The sequence below is a fragment of the Toxorhynchites rutilus genome, chromosome 1 (assembly GCF_029784135.1).
Source record: "Toxorhynchites rutilus septentrionalis strain SRP chromosome 1, ASM2978413v1, whole genome shotgun sequence".
In the NCBI taxonomy this organism is placed as follows: Eukaryota; Metazoa; Arthropoda; class Insecta; order Diptera; family Culicidae; genus Toxorhynchites; species Toxorhynchites rutilus.
Genome location: NC_073744.1, coordinates 150,488,224 through 150,505,068, shown reverse-complemented (window position 1 = coordinate 150,505,068; position 16,845 = coordinate 150,488,224). Strand labels below are relative to the sequence as shown.

General features: G+C 38.9%; 1 protein-coding gene across 1 annotated transcript; it reads left to right on the top strand.

Moving 5' to 3' along the window:
- Positions 1 to 1,033: 1,033 nt before the first annotated feature.
- Positions 1,034 to 10,278, top strand: LOC129762863 (activin receptor type-2A). The gene is made up of 7 exons (XM_055761429.1): positions 1,034 to 1,435; positions 1,606 to 1,779; positions 1,846 to 2,156; positions 2,214 to 2,399; positions 7,542 to 7,881; positions 7,944 to 8,242; positions 8,308 to 10,278. The coding sequence occupies exons 1-7, from the start codon at positions 1,396 to 1,398 to the stop codon at positions 8,488 to 8,490; spliced, it is 1,533 nt and encodes a 510-aa protein (XP_055617404.1). The 5' UTR covers positions 1,034 to 1,395; the 3' UTR covers positions 8,491 to 10,278.
- Positions 10,279 to 16,845: the final 6,567 nt, after the last annotated feature.

Here is a 16,845-nt window from a genome sequence, read left to right as displayed (position 1 = left end):
AATATGAATGTTTAAAATGGCACAGATTGATGTTTGGTGAAAACTGCTCCGATGTGGGTTCGAACTCCGGTCGTATGGATTATCATCCACCAGCTATCTCGCGCGGCTATCTCAAATTTAATTGAACAGCGGTTAAAACTTTCGAGTGCATCAGCATTTCATTGACATTTCAATATGATGTAATATGTGCTTTATTAGGGTCTAATATGATTTACTGTTTCATGATTTTCTTCAGCATGCAACACGATTTACTACAGTACTGAATCGATTTAAATTATACGCTTATACGACACACAAACTGCATCAGCGTAATATACGCATATGATGCGGATTAAATATATTTTACGACAATGTACATCATAAAATTGATGTTTCTTATACCGAATTGCGACTTAATTTGATAATGATATATAAAATCGAGTTATTACATTTTATGCGATTTCAAATATACACGATACATACTTTGATTGATATTATATGCGATTATGATTTATTCGGATTTCTTGTAAGACTTGGCACGTGCAAAATTATACGAATTAATGTTTGCTGGGGATAATCGTCTCTCAAATTTAAGCGCGCACAGGAAGTCTGCTCGCTCGGCTGCTTTCTGTCTCGCTAATTTGTTGCAGACAGCTCCCAATGACTTTGTGAGATACGAGACTGGATAACACAAAGCACATTGTCTCTTTTGCGTGCTGTGCAAGATCTCGGAAAGTCTACTTGTTACATCGAATGAAGAAATAACCTGTAGTAATAAACAAAATCGAAGTTTTCGCATATTATACGATTTTAATTGTACACAACGTATCCTTTTATCCTTTAATTTATATGAACATGCCAAATTATGCGATTTAATGTTTTCTTCGTTTACCACTATTTTTGCCAAAACAGAATTACTAAAATGAATGCTCAGTATAAATCTATTGCAGCACATCGGAGTCATGTCCCATAATTTTATACAAACCCAGGCACTCGTCAAAGCCACAACACAAACATATTCAATTTATACACCGAAAGAGCATTCCTTCCACCAATACCGTGAAAACGAAGAACAAATATTTCATTCATGTCTCGCCAGTTCGTATAATTTCACTCTTCATATTTTTTTCGGTCGTCTGTAGTAAATAAGTATTCTTTTCGGATTTGTTGCTGCTACCAGTTGTTCCGCCATTCAAAACTACTCCGAAACATTGTGGATAGCATCGCGGAAAATACGGCCCACGCCTGCAAATGTCGACAGCTGTGGATAATTGTCGCTCCCATTGATGCTGGCTGATGCGAAGTCTTTCGTGACCCGAGGAAGAAGATTTCGTCCGGACTGGAGAAAACCAATAGTTGCGACGCGAATTGATCTTCATATTCCGAATAGTGTGAGATACTCCGGACGGGGTGAGAATGCGTACCATTCTATTCATAGCTGCGAGTCTCGCAATATGTAAGTATGTTTTGGTTACCTTTTTTTTTGTTTTGCGTCTGACGGCGCGAGGGGTGCTCAAAATTTAACACTTCGCTTCGTAATATGACCTGCGAAATGTTTATCAGTGAATAGAGTTTGAGCAATTTTATTGTTTGTATCGAAAATGTAAAATATTTCAAAAATTTCAGTTGCTGATCTGGAAGCCTCCCTAAGCCGTAGTAATACGGAACCGACAGGACTGGTCTGCGAGACATACGACTGCAAGGATGGCGATTGTACGGTGGGAACTGAGGTCTGTGAGGAGGGAGATTCGGATAAGCCAGTTGGATGTTTTGTTGTTTGGAGTACCAACAATACGAGCAGTATGTGTTCTTAGCAAGAGGAATATGTTTGAAGCAGATTTACTTTATATGATTTATCCTCTTCAGATGAAGTGAAAGTAACTTTGAAGGGATGTTTCCTTAATCCGAGCGATTGCAACAACACCGAGTGTATCGATAATTCGCTCGGGACGAAAAACCTGAACTACTGCTGCTGTCGGGCGAACATGTGCAATCGGGATCACAAGTGGATTCCAGTCGTCACAAATCCCCCGGACGTATTGAACCACGTTGCTCCGGAATCGAACATTTTCATTACCGTTGCAGTGATTGTGTCCTCAGTGGCGATAATCGTTGGTCTGCTGTTTACCATCTTCTGGCGTCATAGGAAGCAGTCGATGTTTAATGAAATACCAACTGTAAGCGCTCCGGTTGGTTGTTAAATTGTCCCACTTATGGTATATTATCTATCTTAGATCGAGCCGGAGATCACAAGTTCATCGCCGAATATTGCCTTAAGGCCTATCCAGCTGATAGACCTGAAAGCGCGCGGACGATTCGGGGTGGTGTGGAAGGCTCAGCTAATGTCCCAGGAAGTGGCAGTTAAGATTTTCTCTGTACAGGAAAAACAATCGTGGCTCACCGAGCAGGAAATATTCAAGGTAAGTGTCCGGAACAAATCTCTAAAAAATCCTTTGAACGTAATTTCTGTGAATTAGAAAGCGACAAATGCGCTAATTTTTCATTTGAATCTAACGAACGCTAACATTTTCATTAGTGAATTATTCTCGAAAATACAATCAAAGCGTTTTGGAAGAGCTATGGGAAATCGCCAGAAAAATGAGGAGACTGATTAAGGCTTCGATGGATAGAATACAGTGCTGTGTGACAATGTTGTGTAGATTGTCCGATTCATTCGAGTACCATTTGAGATACCAGCCTCGATGTATGGAAGCAAATTATCAATGGGAGTCGTGCCTGCAATGGCCTTCACTAACACTTTAAAGCGGCACGTAGACGTGCGATATTATTTGGCAATAACATTGAAGTCTATGGGCCGCTTAAATTGAACAGACTTAGCAAACGTGCGAAATGTTTCCTGTACAAAACGCTCATAATACTGGTTGTCCTCTAGGGGCTTAAGACGTGATAATGCTCGAAGAGAACCTGCAAGTACACGGAGTCTTCGAACGACGTGTGCTAAGAACCATCTTCGGCAGTGTGCAAGAGGACGGTGTATGAAAGCGAAGGATGAATCACGACCGCACGCAACTTAGCGGTGAAGCGAGTATGCGAGGTATGCCACGGAGTCAATGGAGCGCGCCTTGTCCGCATATTTGGCAGCGTTCGTTCGAAACTTAAGAGACTCATTGCATAACTTGAATATTGTATTGAGACGCGTTGCAATGCAGTAGATTTAGGCTTGATGTGTCCTGCATAATCTATGCTTCTAGCAAAACATTTAGTTTCAATGACTAAGTGATGCTCTGGAAATGAATCCGTTCTTTTCGCTGCCGTTGGTTTTACGTTTCGGCTACGCAATCCATTCAGATGGGAGCGCAGCAGTATTTGTGTTCAATGTCCAATTGTCATTATCATAAAATTGGGCTCAAACGTGACACTTGTTGAAGGCCCTTAAAACTCAATCGAAAAGATGCTGAATTTCCATGAGATAAACTCGTGAGTTTTTCTGACAGCAAATCATAGAAGTAATTATTCAAAGTTGGTAAGGGTCCTCAATTATGAATTTTATCGGATGGTATTACTGCCGTTCTACGCATAGCTGTCCTATGTTCCAAAATCAGCTGGGAATGTTCCAAAAAGAAAACTGTGAAAAACGCAATCAAAGTTTTCTAACATATTTGGCAGCATTTCAGTTAAGCAACACAACGCAGTAAAGCAGTAAATCATTGTCTAATAAAATGTGAAAGTTCCCCTCACTTGAATCAATCGAGCTTGATTAGAAGTATAAAAATTCATGGTCGGACAGCTATGCCTAGAATATCAACATGGAACAATTGAACTGCTGATGTTGTTATTTGAAATACTGGGAACAAACAATAAGTTTTTCGGTGTTTTCCGAAAGATTATGCATGAAAACATTGTTTTATAAAGAAGGGAGTGAACTGCAACACCTTTGCAGAATATAAATCTCATTGTTATTAGGCATTCACTAACAAGGTGTACACTAGGGTGCCAATGAAAATTGTCATCTCGAATTTCAAAAAGTTACCACATTAAAAATGTTTATCACCTCGAAAAAACACCCTATGCCGAATTTCAGCTCAATCGGACTTAAGGGAGAGTGGCGCAAAGCGGTCAAAGTTTGAGTTTTTTGAAAATCAAAAATCACCCAAGCGAAAATCGGGGTTATCGAAAAAAAAAATTGATGCCATATGTCTTGAAATTGCATGAAACGTCGAGAATCTAGTGTCATCTCGAATTTTTTTTTGTCAAAAATCGGCACTCTGGGACTTTTTTCGGAGTACGAAACGAAAAGTATGGTTTTGGGTGCCAATAAAAATAGTTATTTCGATTTTTCATTCGGAACTTGCTACGAAATGTTGGTTTGCACGATAATATACCCTATGCAAAATATTAGCTCATTCTGACTTCATTTACTGGTGTCACAAACGTTAAAATTTGAGTTTTTTTGTAAAACGAAAAATCATCGAAAATCGAGGTTTTCAAAAAAAAAATTATGCCAAATGTCTCAAAACTTCATGACACGTCGAGATTTACAGTTATCTAAAAAATTTTTTTTGTCAAAAATCGATTTTTCAGGTGGTGGCCGTTTTTCCAGTGCCAAAAAAAATTTTTTTGACAAAAAAAAATCGAGATAACTGTAAATCTCGACGAGTAATACAGTTTTACGTAAATCTCGCGTTCTTGGTTTGTTTTTTCAAAAATTTATGCTTCATTCTGCAAAATGGTCAAAATTAAATACTCAAAATACCTCAAAATACTCACACAACTTTTTCCCATCTTTCTGGAAATTCACGGATCCCTTTGCGGAAAAAATCGGCCGGTTTGTCGGTTAACCACGAATCGATCCAATTTTTTGGCTTCATCAAAAGAGAAGTGCTGGTCAACTAGGCCATGTGGCATCGATCGAAAAAGGTAGTAATCGGACGGAGCAATGTCTGGAGAATACGGCGGGTGGGATAGGACCTCCCATTTTAGCGTTTCCAAGTATGTTTTGACCGGCTTCGCGACGTGCGGCCGAGCATTGTCATGATGTAGCTGTTTTTCCTTCAGTGCACGGCTCAAACGCATCAATTGTCGTCGGTAGAGGTCCCCCCTAATGGTTTCATTAGGTTTTAGCCTAAGACAAGATGAGACAACTGGCTTCTTACTCTTCTTCGTCGTACAAAAACGAAGCCATGACATGAAGATGCCAGAGTTGCCAAATATTATAAAATTTCGGATTTTTTAAATTTCTGTTTTTATGAATCGTAACATTTGGTTGGTGCGAATTTAATGATTTTTCATATTTTCAGTAAGGTAATCTCAAAAAAGGATAAAGGATAAAATAAGTCTTTTAAATACCCATATCTATAATACAATAATGATATCCATAACAACTCGTCCAAGACTGTCTGGAGAATCTTTTCTCGTTGATTCGTGTAAAACAACGGCGCTTAACTCCATTGTAATTCAGAAACTACTTGAAAATCGTGACTCTTTTGCAATACCTGACCGTAGTACCGAATGCTTCGCATACAGCCGATACACAAGAACATCTTGTTGGATTGATGGACTTGCTATCAAAGCGCCGAGAAGAATGTTCAGCCCAGAAATTGATGAACAGTGAAGCAGCATCGACATTATATCGAATTTCAGCTTCATCCAATTTTAGTGATGATGTGGATGACATGAATACTGAATTCGACTATGAGTACACCGTCGATGAAGCGAAAACTTTCCTCGGCAGAACAGAGCAGAATTCGTAGCTCTTCACATCATCAAAATAAATCAGCGGGAAAGAACATGTCAGCAGTGTAAAAATTGGTAGTCAGCAAAACACAACCTGGATGGTATCAACCATCTCTTTTTTCATATTTACGAGCTAGAGCTAACAACTCTGCAATCCACATAGTGAATGATGAGACTTTCCATTTATTCTTAGCAATAGAAATTATATTCCGAAATATGAAATCGCATTAGGGACGTAACGAAGCTAAATTGACAAATGAGTGTTTTGCCGTTCACTTTACTCCATTGTGAAAAAACACATACATAAACTTGCATAGAATTCCTTCGCATTTCCTTTACACTAAATATTCATTAAATTCGCCATTTCTAAATTCAATACAAATCCAACGCTATTTTTTTTTATTGGCAACACTGAAAAAATCGGCTTTGTTTACAAAATTTATCGAAATCAGCCAATCAGAAATCAGAACGACTGACAGAAATTTGGTCCGTATCTGACAGAAATTTGGTCCGTAAAAGACCCCCTATTGTCTGATATTATCTTAGGTTTTAGCTGCTCATAGTACACCACACCCAGCTGGTTCCACAAAATAGACAGCATAACCTTCTGGCCGTGAATATTCCGCGCGGCCGTCGATGTTGATGCATTTCCGGGGTATCCATACGTTGCCCGACTAAAGGATTGTCGTAATGGGCCCACTTTCCATCGCCAGTAACGATTCGATGCAAAAAAAACCATTCTTTTATGCCGTTGAAGCAGTTGCGAAAACACTCTCGTTGGTACAAAATTCGACATATTCGAAGTGGCAAAAAACTATGTTGTTTACGCTTCAACTTTTTGACCTATGCTGAAAAAGACGTGCAATGACAGTAGCTTCCCAACGAATGTCCCAACCTAATATAATACATAATATTACACAGTTACAAATAGTGTAAATTCGAAAAATGTAAACGTTACACTCGTCAGATTTAATCTGAAATTCGGGTAAAGGTTGCATTGAGGTGAATGTTACATTCGGGAATTTGGAGTTCGGGAGAATGTTTTTCGGGTAAATGTGCGGAACGGGCAACGTATGGACCCTTGCGGAAGGGTTCAATATTGGGTGCCACAACGTAGGACATATTCAAAAACTGAACCTACACACGAAGGTAAAATTTTAACACGGTGTTTCAGAGCCTATAGTAAACAAACACTTCAAATTCGAAAATAATAATAAGTTGCTGGTTCGAGAATACTCGAATATCTGTTTTGAACTTTCCCTTAATTGATTATGAATAAAATGGTACAACTCACCGAACCAGCTCCCACTCCTACTCGATGCCAAAAGCGAGCACCAACCGATTTTCAGGAGAATTTCCTCCCCGATATCAAGGGCAAACAACAACACCAGCCAAAAAAAAATCAATTCTCAATGTACGACACAGTATTAGTTAATTTTCATTTTCGGGAATTTTGTGAAATCATGCGGGAAAAATGCGGGAATTCAAAAATTGAATTTGAGTGGCCACCCTGTGCTATTCTGGCAAGCCACCTGCGCTTGTGGCTTGCCATTTCCTACTTTCCTCACAAAAGAAACCATAAGTTCTTGAATTGATTTGAACGAATGCTTGAAGAAGAGATTGCTTGCATTGTATAGAAATCATAAAACTCTTTTCACCAAAAATTTCAACAACCTATTCGATTTTTTTTTTCTGAAAGTTTTACTTTTATTACTTTTATATATTGTTCGATTCACACCTTATTTGCGATAGATATCTATAAATTGAGTGGATGAAATGAAAGAAAAGGAAAACTTGGTCTCCCACAAGACAATCTTTCTAATCTTTGATCTCCTAAATACTAACGGTGTTTCTTCTTCTCCCCGTAGCTACCTCGTATGAACCACCCAAACATACTGCAGTTCATCGGTTGCGAGAAACGGGTGGAGCTCAACAATACCGACTTCTGGCTGATCACCGCATTCTGCAATCACGGTTCGCTGTGTGACTATCTGAAATCTCACACCGTAACCTGGCAGGAGTTGTGTCGCATTGCCGAGAGTATGTCGCGAGGGCTGATGCATTTGCACGAGGAAATTCAGGGCAGCAAGACGGAGGGGCTGAAACCGTCGATCGCACATCGGGACTTCAAGAGCAAGAACGTTCTGCTGAAGGATGACTTGACGGCTTGCATTGCAGACTTTGGACTGGCACTGATCTTCACACCGGGTAGATATTTTCCCCTGATACTAAAGTACGGACCATTAATCTCATTTCGTATCCCGAAACAGGCAAACCGTGCGGTGATACCCACGGCCAAGTTGGTACCCGTCGCTACATGGCACCGGAGATTTTGGAGGGTGCAATAAACTTCACCCGGGATGCATTTCTGCGTATCGATGTGTACGCGTGTGGTTTGGTGCTGTGGGAACTCGTGTCGCGTTGCACCGTCCACGGTGGACTGGTTGATGAGTATCGATTACCGTTCGAGGCCGAGCTTGGATCACATCCGACGTTGGAGGAAATGCAGGAGAATGTGGTAACGAAGAAACTTCGACCGAGAATCTACGAACACTGGAGGAATCATAATGTAGGTGTTCCCACTTTTCATATGCTTGTATGCCCACTAATATGCCACTTGATTTTCTTCCGTAGGGTCTCAATGCACTTTGCGACACCATGGAGGAATGCTGGGATCATGACGCCGAAGCGCGTCTTTCGTCTTCGTGCGTGATGGAGCGGGTGTCACATCACAGCCGCTATCAGACCATCACGCCGCTTTTGATTGAAACAAATTCTACGAATGACCTGCCACCGAAGGGTCAGGAGAGTGTGTGAGCCGGAAGTGCAGGCGCTCTGCTGAGTTTTTATTCATTTTTGTCGAAAATTAGAGAAACCTGAGCCAATTTGGACGATCTTGGAGGTGGATCTGAGTTCGAAGGTTGGCTCAGTATATTTTAGGAAAAATGTCATATCTTATTTGGAGGCTTTCTCAATCGCTAGATGAATAGAAAGATTATAATTATTAACTGTCAACGCTATCCCGAGGATAGCACTCAATCAAAATTTATAAAACAAGAGAGAGAAATCTGTTGCTGTTAAGAGAAAAAAAAACCGTCTCAGTGATCAATTTGGAGCCCAATTTAAAGAATATTTCTTCACTAGATACAGTGGACAATTTTCATATAACATGCCTATACAATAGTTGATTTGTGCATTTTTTTAACATGCAATATAATCTACACGTGGTTGCATTGATGAGTAGTGAGAAGAACACGAGTGAAAGGATGATGTGCAGCGAAAGAACGATGAGATATATTTTTATAAGAGTTTTCTTAATATTTGTATGCCATGATTAGTTGAGGTAAGGTCATTCTGTTAGTGATAGGGACCCAGATACGATATAAATGTTTAAGTTAAAAAGTGAATTTCTTTAAGTAAATAACAGTTTCCTTCCCTCAATACATTTTCGGATACGTAAGAAATTAAGAATTAGTGCAAAACAAAATTTGTATATAAATATGTAGAATGAAAGAGAATTTTATTTTAAAATTTGGGAATTGTATGTTTTGGTGTCCATACAATTTTGATTCATTTCCTGCGGATACCCAAAAACTCAAAATTTTGACAATCCATCGAGGGTGGGGGGAACAAATTACTCGCGGTCGACTCGAGTGATTGGAGCATCTCTAAAAATACTCAATATTGGGTGTAAAAGCAAGTTTTAAAGCATTGTATAAAGATTGTATTCAGAGAATTCAACACTTTTCATTGCATGGGTATAAATTGTTGAAAATTTTTGGTAAAACTAGTGTTGAGTGTAATGTTAAGATGTACAAAATTTCCTCAGAATCTGTCGAGTGGTTATCGAGATGGGTTCCAAGCAGGAAGCGCCTCCAATAAAAAAAGTCGTGGGCCACTATGAAGGGCAAGCTCCAGAAAATAGCGTAGGTCTTCGAAAACGGCCAGGATTTGGAGAAAAAGTGGATGAAAGTGTGTAAGAAAGATGGCACAAGTGTTGCACAGGATTTGATGGGTAGTGTTAAGTCCAAGGTGCTGGCATATAGTCTAGGACAGGAGGTTGAATAAACCAACTTTGCAAAAAAATAGCAGATACGTGTTTATCTATAGCCTGAGAGTTTCAAAAATATCTCCTTGAAATGAATTTTTGATTATCATTTTTGTCTGTTGCATTTTTTCGAGTACAGGCAAACCTTTTTTTTTTATGCGGGGATAGAGACCGCACAAAAAAAGTCGCATAAAAAAAATCGTGTTTGCGGCACACATTTTGAAAAAAACTTTTTTGTGCGGTAGATAGGGATTACAGTTCCCAAGTTTCCCCCAAGATAATAACTTCCGTTTGTTCAATTTCCTTTTGTTTCCCTGCTTTGCGATGGAACACTTTGTCTTTTAGGTTGCGCGTGGCTGTTTTGTGCTTTTAGTTGCATGTTGAAACGTGTTGCTGTTACAAATCATGTCATGCAAAAACTTAGAAAAACTTAGAGCATTTGATGAGAGGAGCGGAATGATTTCTGAAGTGGATAATTGAGACGCAAATATGCTTTTTTCGCAATGAAATGCATATAAACCATCGAAAAAAACTAAATGGACGATAACTTCGTCAAATATGCTTCTTTTCATACACCGCACAAAAACCCGCACAAGAACAGAAAATCGCACAAAAACAGGTTTTACTGTACAGTCTTTATTGAAACTCCATTGGATTTATACGAAATATTTGGCAAGTTCGTCCCAGACTGACACGGAACCTGGTCCAATACAGTGTCCAAATCATTGGTCCTATTATATAAATCGAATGGAAAAGTCGATACAATCACTATCGGTCTGATTCTACGCGGCGTGTGAGGTGAGATGACAATTGTCACATCACCATCACGCAACTCTCCTCACTCTATTCCTACAGTCGTATCGAATGCCGTGAGAGGTTCATTTTATGTATGTGAGAGGATGAATAGCAAGTGACAAGGTATTCATTCTGCTGGTTGCCAAATCAGATCAGAAATGCCACATTCGCATATATGTCTACGAATTTGCAAACATTTAACTTTTGTCACAACCTTTTATGCTGTAGGCTGATTAAAATAGTGACAAAACATTATTGGTTCCAAATGATAAACGAAACAGGCCAGTTTTGCAGACACTAGCACATATTTACAGATATTTCAGGTTTTCATCGCATAAATTGGAGAAAAACCATCTGGCATCCCAGAATTTTATTTATTTCGCTCAGAGAGATCAGACCATTTGTTTAGGATTTGCGTCTGCCCAACAAGCAGACGGAAACGGTTGTTTGCATCCTGCACATTTTTACGCTTTTTCGTTTGTTTTGATCGTAATTGCTGCTGCTCCCTATGTACTCAGTGTTTAATTGTTGCTCCGGCTCCGGCTCCGATGTTTACCACGTCTTCTGGAATGGATATGTAGTTCGGTGTTGATGGCTCGCTACAAGATAAATTAAACATAACACGCATGCAATAGATATATTGTAGAAAAAATAAATTGATTTCATATTATGGAAGGATTTCCGGAGTGTTCATTCGCCCGATTGAGAGATAACATACTCACTACCGCTTTCACAAGAAATACAAACTGCTTGCAATTCGTCACACACATTGTGAAAATTGAATATATTGATACAATACCATTACTATTGGGTTATTTACGACCAGAAACGATGCTCACTTTCCATTTTTGATAAGTTTTTCTGCGCTGTCGACACCTCAAGACATATCGACGATTGTCACCTAGAAATCCCAATTCATGTGACAATGGCTGCATTTAGAAGGAGATTTATAATGAGCTTTTTTGTTTTAAATCACATCAGAAATCATAATTTGTGGCTAAAAATAATTGTTAACAAACAAAAATTCGAAGTTTCGGTAATTCATAAAAATTCGATGTTTCCACAAAGTTCGTCAAAAATAATTTTACCATTCTGGGCCCATTTTTCAAATTTCCTACATGACTTCTATTTTATATGAAAAAATTAAAAAAAAATTAAAAAATATGTATTTTGGATATTGCAAATTAAAGTTTTTTTTGTAAATAAAAAAAAGAGTACTAATTTTTTTTCTTAGTGTATATTTTTTTCATGTTTAGACATCGGGCCTGATTCTCGAATACACTACACGGTGGAAACGAAATAAACGGCACGCCATTGAACTACGTTTTACGAGTTAGTGAAGTGTCGAAGATAATGATGAGTTTTCTGGCAGAATGAGCACTATTCAAATAAAAAATCATTAAAAAAAATTAACTTCTTCGTATCAAACTGGTATTCAATGTGAGTGGAAAACTTAGTTTTCTTCATGTGGTATAATAATCTCATACAAAAATTGGACGATTTCATTTGGAATTGCACATATCGCGAAAATGCAATCTACTTATCTATTTCGTGGTTTCCGGGATAAATCGCCCTAGAAAACAACTGAAACATGAACAACCGCTCAGAAAAAAGTGTAGTAGGCCAGAAGATTGTGGCGCGGGAGAAAGATCTTGGATATGAAGCGGTCAGTGATTCCGTACGCGAGTATACGAATTATGATTTTGCGCGTTAAATGTCCAAACCAATATATATATATATATATATATATATATATATATATATATATATATATATATATTATTATATATATATATAAACGGATATCTGTTTGTCTTTGTGATTCTTATGGACTCAGAAATTACTGAACCGATCGACGTGAAAAATTTGTATGGAGGGGGTTTTGGGGCCGGAGAAGGTTCTTATGATAGTTCGAGACCCCTCCCCCTCTCTAAGGGAACCGCCATAAAATGAAACACAAATTTCTGCATAACTCGAGAACTATTCAAGCAAATGGAGCCAAATTTGACATGTAAAGGTTTTAGGGGGAATGCAACGTTTCTATGGTTGCTCGATACTCCTCCCCCCTCTCTAAGGGAGAGCTGCCATACAAATGAAACTCAACTGGTGAAACTGGTTCAACAATCAGGGAGGAAGGAGCATAACTTGAGCATAACTTGAGAACTAATCAAGCAAATGGAACCGAATTTCGCATGTGAGGGTTCGAGGGGACAGTTAATGTTTCTATGGTGATTCGACACTCCTCCCTCTCTCGAAGGGGGGAGGGGCTGCCATAAAAATGAAACTCACATTTCTGCATAACTCGAGAATTAATCAAACAAATGGAATCAAATTTGGCATGTGGAGGTTCTAGGAGCGGTCTTGGTTATCTGAGAAGGACAGGGAGATCATTTCTCTGCCTTACAGTTTTAGGATGGGTAGAAATTTCGGGTGTATATACTCGGGATTCTTTCCTAGCAAACTTAAAGGGCGAATGAACTGAAAAGTTTAAAGCATCTTTAAAATAAAGAATGGAATGTAATTCCTAGCAAATCCTTAGGGTCCCTTCTACACTTTCTTTTTATGACTTCTTGCTACTTCTTGCAACTATGCGAAAAAATGCCATAAATATTTTGATACCCCACGCGTGTTTTTCGAAAATTTTGTAATTTCCGCCCCTCCCTCTGCACCCCTTTATGGGCATTTCAACAAAATGTCCCGCGTAAGATTACGTCCCGCGTAAAATTACGTCCCGCGAAACGTCCCACATTTGGCAAAGAAACGAAAATGTCCCGCGATAACAATATATTTCAATATTACAATTTGATCATGTTGATTTTATTAAATGGATGAACCTCAAAAAAACATTTATTTAGCAGACTGTTCAAGAGAGCTTCTAATGCTTCCAAAGATTAATACGTTCCATCGCACCGACAGTGGACTTTTGGTTTAGAGAGTGTCAAATGGAAACGACAGCAACAAAATTAGAAAATTATTTTTATGAAAGTTCCGCAGGGACCAACGTGAGTCAGACGAAAAGTTCATCTTTGGTCCCCTAGCTCGGTCAGGGCTTAACGTGTTGAATAAGCCGGAAAAACTAGTGTATACGGAACAGGAAGAGGCAGGGTTGTTTGATGAAGTATCGTAAATAAAGCGAAGTTGGCCGGAACCTCAACCATGGCCGATGAAAAGATGCATGTCGGCGTGTTCTTCCACCTTTTCGTGGCTTTGGCGGTCGACTGTCTCTCCATTTTGGCCATTCACTCAAAAGTTTTCTATCGGTCGCAGCTGGGGGATGTTGGGAAGGTTGACGGTCTTCGCGACAAGGTTTATCTTCAGGCGATCCATCCTCCAGTGATCTTTTGGCATAATGGGCTGATCGCAGGTCCGACCACCTTCGCAACTTCCGGCAAGCACTTCGTACTGTATATCTCCCAGGTCACCATATGACTCGAAAGAAGAGCGGCTTGGACATTCCCTTATTGTTTGTCAAAGAATGACCTTCTTCGAGAACTTGATGTGGGTGATATATTCGTGGCCATCGCTTATCTGCGGAACGTAAAGTATCCGGTCCTCTGCCATTTGTTGAATTCTAGCATCAAGTACGTCTTGTCTTTCATTATGGGCACGAAAAGAAGTTTTTCACCGGTGAAAAAGAAGTTTTTCTTTTCTTTCACCGGAGAGAAGTTTTTCACCAGTACCTCAAGCTACTCCTTCTGGGTGATTACCTGATGCTCAGATACGGCCGGTTTCGTCTGACGCTACCGCATAAAAATGTCCATTTTGGCCAGATTCTCCTTCACCATTTGGCCGGTTGCTTCGATCTCCCGGCTTAAGGAGCGGCGGGGAGAGGATGTTGTAAAACAAGATTGGCTATATCTGGCGGACACAAAGTACCTCAGGATATCCAACTCCTTCGCTGTTGGGCAGTTTGAAAAATCATCAAGTTGCTTGACAGTGCTGCTGCTGCGAATCAACAGCTTTGAATCATTTTTGTTGTAGGCTTAGTAAACGTAAGATTTAAGGAAAGTATATTTCATTGAAATTATCTTTTGTAGTTTTTTTTCATCGCCATCCGAAATTAGTCATTTTTTTAAATGCATACGTTTACACTAAAATTGATGAAAAATGCTCTGACTGAGTGAATGATTTACAGGCGTAAACAAAATCTAAACCACCGAAAAATCACAATTGAGTGCCGATACTTATAAAGAAATAATACAGATCAGGTATAATTGCAAAGACACATGTTAAGAGTTTCACGAATAAATGAGACTCTCTAAACCAGGGGATATTATTTCAATATTATAACCAAAGACCTCTAGAAGTATCTGGCAAAACATCGGCGAGCAGTAGTTTTGTGGTTAACGGGCAGTGGCAACTATACTGCCACCAATTTTTTCAACTGTTTCAATAGTTTATTTTTTATCAAAGATAATGTGTTTGAATCGATTCCTTACCAAGTTTCAACAGCCTTATAAAGGGTTAAGCCAGGGTTGTCAAGTGTATTGAATAGACATCTGGATATTGGAAAATCGAAAGTCTGAATTTTTTTATATTGAATTGTGAATATTATTGAACATTTTCACGAGAATGTCGTTTGATGTGTGTGGAAGCGGACACGGTCCGCTGACCATGTTTTCTGCTGACGACCAATGACAACGAAGTGTCTTTCTCAGGGCAGGTGAAGATTGAGTTTGTCCCCAAGGGCCTTTCTTAGGACTAGAACTGAAAAATTTTAAGGTCTTTATATTTTAACACAATCAATCAATCAACACTGTAAAACATGATAACGGTTAATATTTCTTCTCATCATATATCGTCGCATTATACTTAAACTTGATGGTTGCAGACATGTGCACCAAACCACTTTCTTCGGTGTTCAGTAAATTTTTGGCATAAATTTTCTTAATTGCGGGAATGCCATTTCACCACTACGGGTAGTTGTGGCAAGAACTTTACCCCAAAACATGACTACATTGGTTCATTCATCCGGAGATCCGGAGTCTAAAAAATCAACATTGCGCAGCTCTCTGAATTCCTCATCAATTGGCTGAATCATTTCTCTGGGAACCAGAGTAGGAAAATTTTCATTAAGCGTAAAAATGGGCTTGATGTTTTCTTCTGATGCATGATCCAGCATGGTCAGATTTATCATAACCGAGTTATTGAAGTTGAAGTAGATCTATTATGTATTTTGTTGATCATACGCATCTTTATTCAGATGTTTTAGCGTTTACATGAACTCTTTTGTGAAAAAAATATCCAATACCGTGCGGAAAAATCGTGAAATGCTCGAATGAAGAATCGGTAGGACTCTCGCTCAATAAGTTAATCATTTTGAGTATGTATGACAAAAATGTCAAATAAATATCATTCTACCACTTAGGCGTTCTCAACATGATTAATATGTTTCGCAAATCCAAGGCAGATTCGGAGTGAATCATATCTGACAAGCACATGCATCACTGCTTCCAGTGAGAGCCTTCTAGTCGCGTATGGATGCAGCAATTTCAAGGGTTTTAATTCAAGTATTTCCTGAATCTCATCACACTCAGTAGTCCACAAGGGACTGCTTCTGAGACAGCTAGTGATTTGCTCAATTTCATCTGGGATATGCTTACACGCATACGAAGAGCATAAGGCAGAAATATAGCAAAAACTCTTCATAATGAAAAGCGATGGACAATCTCTTTTAAGCAAAGCGCCAAGTTAGTTGCCTGGTGAAGTTATAGTCATTGCCTTGTCTCTCTTGAACAACGAAACCATTTCGTTATACAAAGTTCTAAAATCCGTTTCGGTAACTTGTATAAGTTCATAAAAACAATCATTCACGAACTGTATACCATCCTTCCAATAGCTAGTGCTGGCTACTAAGGGTGCTCATACACTGTTTGACCAAAGCCAAATATTTGACTCATTTTAACAGATGAAATTCGATCAATGTATTCGACACAAAACACGACAAGCACAAGCATATTCAATTGCCTAAAAAATATTGGATACCTAAAATATTTGTTTGGTCTGTTCCTCGAACCTGTCGGTACATGGTTAGATTAACTTAAATATAAGTTTTTCAAGTATAACAATAATACTTTCTTTAAAAATCATGTTGGATCACGTAACACAACTTATACTGTATCTTGAAAGCTTAAAACAAGGACTTGTATTATTCAATAGGGGTCGACTTTCAGACCTGGTCGACCCCCAAAAATCATTTTTCGTTCATGTCGACCCCTGGGAGACCGAAATTGACCCCAGGGGGGAGAGAAACCCTGCTCTAAACTATGGTTTATGTTCACATAACGTATATACATAACGTTTTGTTTTTTGTGTCCCGCGTTAGACCT